This window comes from Ipomoea triloba, chromosome 3, assembly GCF_003576645.1.
Source record: "Ipomoea triloba cultivar NCNSP0323 chromosome 3, ASM357664v1".
NCBI lineage: Eukaryota > Viridiplantae > Streptophyta > Magnoliopsida > Solanales > Convolvulaceae > Ipomoea > Ipomoea triloba.
The window spans coordinates 19114316-19123719 of NC_044918.1; the positions used below are offsets into that span (position 1 = coordinate 19114316).

General features: G+C 30.3%; 1 protein-coding gene across 1 annotated transcript; it reads right to left on the minus strand.

Annotated features, from left to right (window-relative positions):
• Positions 1 to 2540: 2540 nt before the first annotated feature.
• On the minus strand, positions 2541 to 4222 carry LOC116013864. Its single transcript, XM_031253821.1, has 2 exons — positions 3704 to 4222; positions 2541 to 3312 (listed from the first exon to the last, which is right to left on the minus strand). The coding sequence occupies exons 1-2, from the start codon at positions 4118 to 4120 to the stop codon at positions 2803 to 2805; spliced, it is 927 nt and encodes a 308-aa protein (XP_031109681.1). The 5' UTR covers positions 4121 to 4222; the 3' UTR covers positions 2541 to 2802.
• Between the last annotated feature and the right edge of the window lie 5182 nt (positions 4223 to 9404).

A 9404-nucleotide genomic window follows, 5' to 3' on the forward strand; every position in this document is an offset into this window, starting at 1 on the left:
CATGATATAAATTGCGCATATTATGGCACTTGAACTGGGCCACGTGACATTTCTAACTGCCAATATAATTCACATCTACAACAAAGCCCCTTTTTCACATCACATGTTTGGACCTGTCTCTTTTGACAAATAAAATCAATATACACAACTGATTTGATTATAAAATCTTCATCGTTTTGACATAAGGTAAATTATTCTTCAAAAGTTGTTATTTTGAGATTCAATTCACAATTATATTCAAAATATAAGTTTTAACATTGCATGTTATGGTTGGATTATTATTGTTATCACTCAAGTTATAACGCCAAATGATATAATAAACAAATTATTTGTATCTCATACACACATAAAAAGATTGAATATATATATATATATATATATATATATATATATGAAACTTGAAACTTTTGACATGCGCCTCGAAAGAATCCTCCTAATCCATAGCACTCACACCCAAGTGAGAACAAATATAGCCTTTAGTCATCTCCTTATACCATTCACTAAATCAAGAACAAGATGTCTCTTTGTACCATTTACTCAGAGCACATCCTCAAATAATGGGGGTGTTTGGTAAATAGTTGTTAGCTGATTAGGTTAGTGGGTTTGACTAGTTAATAGCATTAGCCGATTGTAAAAAGATGTTTGGTAAATTACATGTTAATTGATATCTGATTACATACAAAATGACTTTCTCAAAAAACTGAACGAAAAAGATTGTTTTTTGAATTTTAACATTTTGGGTTTAGGGTGCGTTTGGGTTTAGGGTGCGTTTGGTTCGCACATGGGAATCGGAATCGGAATGGGTATCAAATACTTGGTAAGGGTAATGGGTTTTGGTGAAAGTATTTAGCATGTTTGGTAGTTGGGTGGAATGGGAATGATTATTAATAGTTGGGGAAGAAATGATGAAGGAAGATGAAACCCTTATTTAATAAGGGTATGGGTTTTGCCATTAATGGGGTATTCCAAACCCATAGTAGCATTCACAAAACCTATCAACCAAACACTAACAATCACTTTGATACCCATACCTTATGCCTAAACCCCCCAACCAAACACACCCTTATATTGGTTGTTTAACCAAGTCAAACATCTAATAGTGATCAAATAAGTTAAAATTGCCAACTATGTTACCAAACAGGATCAATACTTGCACCCTAGCTTTAAGTTTGTTGTACATGGTATATTACTTCTTACATGAATAATTGCCTTGGTGTAGTGTGTTGTGAAATGTGAACCACACTCATCGTACAACAACTTAATTAATCCCTTAATTAGGGTGAAGGAATCCTTGTCCAACTAAGATTCATTATATTATATATAGCATTAAGTAACAAGCTAGCATTCGTGAACCCAAGTTCAATTCCATGAAATCCCCAAGAAGCAAGTTGTCGTATTGTATGCACCAATTGCCATTTAGTTAATAATGCTGCGGATATTGAGGTACCACAACTGCTACTTCCCAATACTATATTTGAAGCAGTTGTTCCAATCCTTATAATATGCAACTGAAATTAAAGGTAAAAACGACTAAACGAGGTTTGAACGTGGGACATATATGATTGTTTTTATTATTTTATTAGAATGTTTTGAATCAGCCTTAGCCTTCTAATTATTATCCACAAAAGTCAAAATTTTCTCCCCAACTCCATTCCCAGCCTTCTAATTAATCCTCTTTCTATTGATGAAATGATAGGCAATTTGTATTTTCAAATTTCCTTTCTAACAAATTTGTGAAGAGAAAATAATAACTCTAGCTACTATAGACTATTCAAATTTCCTTGCTAACAAATTTGTGAAGGGAAAATAATAACTCTAGCTACTATAGACTATTCAAATTTCCTTTCTAACAAATTTGTGAAGGGAAAATAATAACTCTAGCTACTATAAACTCTTTAAAGTAAAACTCATGTCCTATGTCGTTACCATAAAAAAGTTATTATTATTTTTACTCAAGCTACATTGTACTGTCTCTTACCCATCGTTATATATTGGATCAGGGTCCATCTTACGAGATGGATCCGTAGTATAGGTTTATTTTAGCTAGTATGGTATTATATTGTAGGTTCATTTTTACATGTAGAACACTAATTAAAAACGAATTTGTATCAAAATACAATGAGCATATAAAAAATAAATCGATAATACACTAAAAATGAACACGAATCATAGTTCACCTTGTCAATTGGACCACAAAGTCAACGATATATTTAGTTTACAATTATTCAATTTTTCGTCTCTTACTCTTTTTAATTTTTTTTTATTTTTAATTTTTTTTTTAAACTTGTTCCTTATTCACAATTTAGGTCTCATACTCTCTTCACAATTTAGGTGTCTAGTTCATTTAACTACATTTATCTAAAATTATTTACAATTCAACCTTTCATAATATTTAATTTAGTATCCGCGTATAAAATTTATATATTTAGAAATTACACTAAATATGTTATTAATTATAAAAAAGACAAATTTAAAAACCATTAACAAATTTTTTTAAAAAATAATTGAATTAACAAAAATAATAATAAATAAGATAGATAAAATATCAAAGTGGAAGTGCATTTAGGAAAGACTGGAAAGTAACACCATGTGACCTTGTACACAGTCTCTTCCAACTCCTTGTCGTTCAAGAAACTTTAATTTACAAAACCAAAACTTTCCTAAACTAAGTTAACTTGATTATATCCAAATAAACCAATACATAAAATGTTTCAAAGTAAAACATCTTTCGGATTCAAAAGTAAGAGTGACCAAATTTTCTTGAGACAAAAAGTAATTAACGATATATATATATGATGATATCTACAAAATTATTGTCGTACGATGATTTCTCTCAAGAAATCCATCCAACACCACCTTCTTCTTCCTCTCCGCCGAGCTGAAATAGAGGGCGTCGTTAGAAACCCCACCGCCGCCGTCGCTCCGCCGTGTAGTTTCCGGTGGTTCTTCTTCATTATTTCTCTTGATTCGTGGCACGAAATAGAACCATGCAGCCGTACAAACAATGGCGCATAATCTCCCCCAAAACAACATTATTATTAAAATCACCATTAACAACGACATCCCGTATGTAAAATCTTGGTTTCTCGTCGAGTCAATGTTGCTTTCGGAATTATCGCCGCCGTGGACCGCCACCGTTTTTTTCTTCTTTATTTGTGACTTTCCGGTCTTGTCGTCCGTTGCTCCGGCAGAGATATTTTTCTTGGATGCCTTTTTATTATGAATCGTGATGAGGTGTTCTGTGGAGTTCGAGTGATCCGAGGTTTTGGTTTTCTCGATGATGGTGCTCTCAGTTTTATCGTACCTGCTAGCCTGAAACAGATTCAAGTACAACAGTTTACTGAGTTAGTTCCTGTTTTTTTCCACAAACTGCCAAAAATAGAAATTTAAAGAAAAAGGGGTAAAAATTCAGATATTTTTTTCAATATATTAAGTTTCGAGCATCAATGGAGGTCATGTTGACTCTTTGTACTTTAGTAGGTTCAGAAAGTAGTTATAAACAAATACTGCATTGTAACAGAGTTAATAGTACTAAAAAAAATGTTGAGTTGCTAAATTAGGTAAATTTTTAGTAATCTAAGTAATCTCTTAATCAAGAAAATTTAAAGGTCCTTTATTTTTAAAGTCAGTGATTTTAAATCAGATGATCTACTATTAATTTTTTTGGGTAAAATTAAGGTATATGGGAGGAAGATTAACATACCTTACTGGTCTTATGAAGGATAGTTTCTCCGGGAGGGCTTCCGCCGGCGCTGGCGGCGGGAGTCGCCGGAAGTTGGCGGTTTTTGGAAGAGGTCTTCTTACTACTATCTGACTTAACAACATGAATTTCTTTGCTGCGGTTGACCTCATCATCAGCCGGCGCCGCCGTGGCGTCGGCTATGGGAACAGTTTTGGCGGCAGATTTTTGCTTCCGGCACAGTGAAAGGCTAAGCCATCTTCTCCTTTTGCCGGCGGCGGAGGGCGGCGATTTGGGTTTATCGATATCACCGGAAAACAGATTATCATTATTATTATCTCGCCGGCGGCCTGAAAATCCAAAGCAACGAAGAAAGACGGTTTTCTTGGGAGGTTTCTTCTTCTTCTTCTTGGGGCTATCTTGGATGTGCTGATGAGCCATGGAAGCGCGTGGAAAAAAGTTGCAGCATGGAATTGAAGGTTTGATTATATGTACACTTGAGATCGAATTGAATTTATTGTTTGTTGAGTTTCCTTTCTTGAATATAATTGGTGTAGCCACTGCCCATTTTTATATGTGAAAATTGTCTATGGTCAATTGTTCTGCCCATGGCCCGGTCTCTCCAGGGTCCATATATTATTCTGCCTTGTTTGATTATGGATTAGGATTTCAATATTATATTATTGTATTATAATTTAAATCTATGTATACTACTTGTACAATCTTTTAAGTTAAATTTATTTGTTGAGAATATCATTAATACTGTATAATTTAGTATTTCTTAATTGAGATGTCTTCAGTTATGTCATCGAGAGTAAGCATTAAGTTATGTCATATATAAAAATAAAATAACCAGCTTAGTTGGCATCAGTTGTTGTGTACTCTTATCCTTTAAGAGAGGTCGAGAGTTTAAACTCCCTCTTGTATAAGATGCCTCTTATAGTTAGAGCGTCCCGATCTTTTAAAGTTTTATGAGATATGAATAAATTAATCTTGGTATGTGGTATTAGTTGATTATTGGTTAAGAAATGACCCAAAAAAATCTGGAATTATGCATTTTTATTTTGAAGTCAACACATATATAAAAAGTTAAATATCTTTTTTTACTATGATATTTTTTCACTATACTTTTTAATTGCCTTTGGGTCAAGACTCTCCAAGATCGTCACATGATTCTGTGCTTTTTTAATAAGAAAAATATATACATACATTAAAAAGAAAAGAAGAAGAATTTAGTTATAGACTAAGTCAAAGGGGGGCGATGTAATTTCATGTTAATTTTCAAAGATGAATTGTTTTGGTAGGAGTGGAGTACAGTACACAGGTTTGGTTGGAGATGTTGTCCCAGTCTTCCTTCTTACACGTTTTCACCCTCTCCAAGTTTCCCCCAAATCCTACGTTTCTATTTCCCCGAAACTGTTTTGTATGTTTCAGGAAATTGCTATGTTTCTTTATTCAAAACATACACAACAAATTTTATCAACAATTTCAAATCATTTCATGGAAAAGGCAAGTTTTTTTTTTTTTTTTTTTTAATGTTATTCAATTTTATTTGCAACTAACTACACTACTAGACATTCTCATCCAAAATATAAATTCTAAAATGTTAAAAGTCATGACAAAATCTCTTATGAAACTATTTTACGCATCTTTATTTATAAAATGGGTTGTGTTTTTCATAAATATTACACATTTCATCTATGCATTACAATTTTTCTATAAGTGACTCCTATAATATTACATTTTTATTTAAGAGTATTACATTTTTCATCAAAAGTATCACAGTTTTCCATAAATATTAATGATATTTTAATTTTTCTCTCATTAAGTAACAATCAATTAATTTATTCACAATTAATATTGCACTTTTTTTTCATAAGTAATTGTTCAACTCCTAAATATTACATTTTTATTTAAAAGTATTATATTTCCCTCAAAAGTATTACATTTTTTCCTTATAAATAACAAATAATTTATTTTACCATAAGTATCACATTTCCATCTAGACCTGAGTCAGCCTCACGAAACAAGAGACTCACCCTCTTATAATTCTCTATTAATATTACTTTCTAATATTTACGATTTGAATTCTATGTATTCTCACTTTATTTATTCTACTCTCTAAAAATATGCCAACTAAAAAAGTCAATTGATGATCAAGAAAAATAAATTCGAGTTGTGTGTCACACATAATGCGCGCTTGCCTTAAAACCTTATTTGGTACCTCTCAATGGTATTAGGGGGCAAACACTATGCACAAAAGAAATTAAAGTCTTTGTGTTATTCAATTCAAACTCCTCTAAAAAGGGGGCTGTATTTGTACTAATGCAAACCCACTTCATAACCATATTTCCAACTCAAATGGCATTCTTTGAGAATTAATTTCTCATTCACCATTATCCATTTTGAACGTAAAATATATCGATTTCTTGGTTATCTCACTTAGAAAAAGCCGAATCCACTTTAATCCGACCTACATTAGAAGTGGAGATCACTGATATTTATATAATCAAATAGTCACTTAAATGGTCTCCCTAATGTGTTGGATGATTGATTGCTTTTTCCCTTTTGGCATTCCCTTACACAGAGGCAACACATGTGACCAAAGTATATTTTTAGAGTACAATTAATATTTTCTATTATTTACTTTTTTTACATGTCATTATTGTGTTAATTTTTTATATTTAATTATTGTGTTGGGTGCTTTTAACCTCAAATCTAACTAATAAAAATTAAAAAAAAATTACTTTTAAAAAATTTGTAATATCAAAAAGAAATATTAAGCAGTGATTTTAATAAGAAAAAAAATGGCAATTTTTAAGTGGTAATGTAAATGAGTGTTATGTTAGTGCATGTGTTTATAGAAGAAATTAAATAAAATAGACTCTTTATTAAACCTATGGATCGAACAAGCATGTTTATGATTAGATTTAAATACATTACCTCAAAATATTTTGTTTACAATAACATTCATATTGATTAGTTATCATGGTTGAATAACAAAAGTCTTAAGCCTCTAGATAATATTTATAAATACTTTTATCCCATATGAAATGAGTGCTCTCTAAGCAATCAAATATGTATTATAAAATATAATATTGTCAATTTCACAGTTAGGGTGTAAGCACATACGTATTAGTGATAAAGAATAAGGTAATCAAATATAATATATATAATGACTTTGTTAATATATAGTCAGAAAATTCACATTTTTCAATGGTAAAATTTCAATACAAAACTCATAAATTCTATTGTAAATTATGATTTGTAACAGCATTGTAATGAAACACATTTCCGTTGAATAAACGCTCCTTGCAACACAATTCACGTTGAATTGCAAAAAATAAAGTAAAATAGAAAATTAATAAATTAATAAATTAATAAAATGCATTGTAAATTTGCATTAGCGTTTACTCCTTGCAATTTGCCATTGCAAGTTTGTAATGATTTAACCATTATTAATCCATTACAATCATTGCAATGGATCGGAGCTATTGTCCATTGAAATTTTGCAACAATTATGTAAACATTAATAGATTTTTTCATTACAAACTCCTTTGTCATGAAAAATTAATTAATATATTAAATTAAATGAAATCAAATTAATAAAAGAACTTAAAAGATTATTGTTAATACTATTTAAAGGGAAAAATTAATAAGATGCTTGGTTCTTTCATATTAGCTAGATTGATGAGCTTTTCTCAATACAAAAAAATAAAAATTGAACCCCGCCCGACCTCCTATATATAGAGAAGGTTCTCCTTTGTTTCGATTTGGTTAACAGTATGAGACAATAACAAATTATTATCTATTTCATAGGTAAACTTTGATAATCATATCAATTTTTGATGCATTCATTAACCATTTTGAGCGTATAAATATATAAAATTTATCTTCTTAGAAGAATGAAAAATTACTTTTACCCGATTCAAATTGTTGGTGTAAAATTCATTGCCTAAGTCCAAAATGATTGGCCCAATGCACTCTACAAATGGGGTAAGATATGAGTTGAATGTATGTTAGACAATTTAATTAACACTAGAGATAGGTGGAGTAAGCTAACGAGTCTGTTTATAGATATTATTATGCTAAACAATAAGTGAAACTAAGTTTGTACAAGCTATTAACACACTAGTACAGGAGATTATTAAATCAAGTACAAATGGAGGCAATGGTTTAGTCAACATGCTCTCACTTAGAGACTAATGATGTCTAAAAGGTGAAAGTCTTTTTTTACTATAGAAGATGGGGTATATATATATATATAGAGGCCTTTGCACAAGGCCCCCAATTTTTTGGGGCCCCATATTAAAAAAAAAAAAAATTATAGGTACACAGACACAGTACACAACTTATTGGTGGTTCCTAATTTCTAATATTAAGAATGACAATTCTCAAACCGCAATTACTCCGTAGCAATTAGCATATATGATATATTATTACCATTTTTAATTTATTGCCTAGTATGCCTACATAGTACACAATTCGTCAAATCGTCAATTCCCAAATATCATATTAGCTGTACGCAAAAATTATAAGAATTGTCATGTAATTTTTTAAAATTCCTAATATGAGATTATTTAATTAAAAAAATAAATAAGAATTGTCAAATCGTCAATTCCCAAATGTCATTAAAATTACGTATTATTTCACAATTCTTATTTATTATTTTATTGGCATGATTTAATTAATAATTATGATTTTAGAATAATATATTCAAGAATTTGTTTCTTGATTAATTATTTATTCATAGAGTTTCTAAATAATTTTTCTTCCTTAGAATTCTATAATTATGTCTTCTAGAAAATATTCGTCTGGGTCTGAGAAGCATAAAAATAAAATAAGACTTGAGAAACTAACTCAATCTCAAAAGGGAGCTCTTGAAAAATTCATTAAAAAGAAACTCAAATTCGTAGAAAAAGACAATTTGATGAGAGTATTAATGACACTTCATTATCGCCAGAATAATCTTTTAGCGTTCTTTATTTTTTTATACATCGTAGATCAAGCTATTATTTTATGAGTTAATTCTATTTTTGGTCCTAGATTTATAGGTGGCATTCCACTTTTAGTCCTCTTTTATCAAAACATCCACATTTGATCCTAGTATTATTGTGGCATGACCATTTTTGGTCCTTCGTCAACAAAATTGTTGAAATGTCGTTAAATACAAAGGCATTTCGGTCTTCAATTACAGATTTTTTCAAAAAAATAAACATAAAAATATAGCGGGGTCAACTTACTTTATATAAAAATGATTGAAAAATCATTGTATTTAACGACATTTCAACAATTTTGTTGACGGATGACCAAAAATAGTCATGCCACAATAATACTAGGACCAAATGTGGATGTTTTGATAAAAGAGGACTAAAAGTGGAATGTCACCTATAAATCTAGGACCAAAAATGGAATTAACTCTTATTTTATTGACCCAGAGGTTTGAGCAATATGAAGTATATGAAGGAACTTTTAGTTTTTTTTTATTTAGTTATGACAAGTTGCAAAAGGGAGTTGTTTAAAGTTGAAATTGTTGAAATCTTATTTACGATCAAGTATGTTGCAAGAGAGACTCAATGGATTAGCTTTAATCTCGATTGAAAATGAGATTTTGGAAGAAGTTGATATCAAAAGTTTAGTTGAAGATTTTATGTCTAAATGTGCATTGGCGCATGCCACTTTTTAAATGAAATTTTAGATGTATTTTTTATACAATATTTATATT

Coding starts and splice junctions, on each gene's coding strand:
- LOC116013864 (XM_031253821.1), bottom strand. CDS start 4,120: ATGGCTCATCAGCACATCCAAGATAGCCCCAAGAAGAAGAAGAAGAAA. Junction 3,313..3,703: donor TCCTTCATAAGACCAGTAAG/GTATGTTAATCT, acceptor AATCTGTTTCAG/GCTAGCAGGTACGATAAAAC.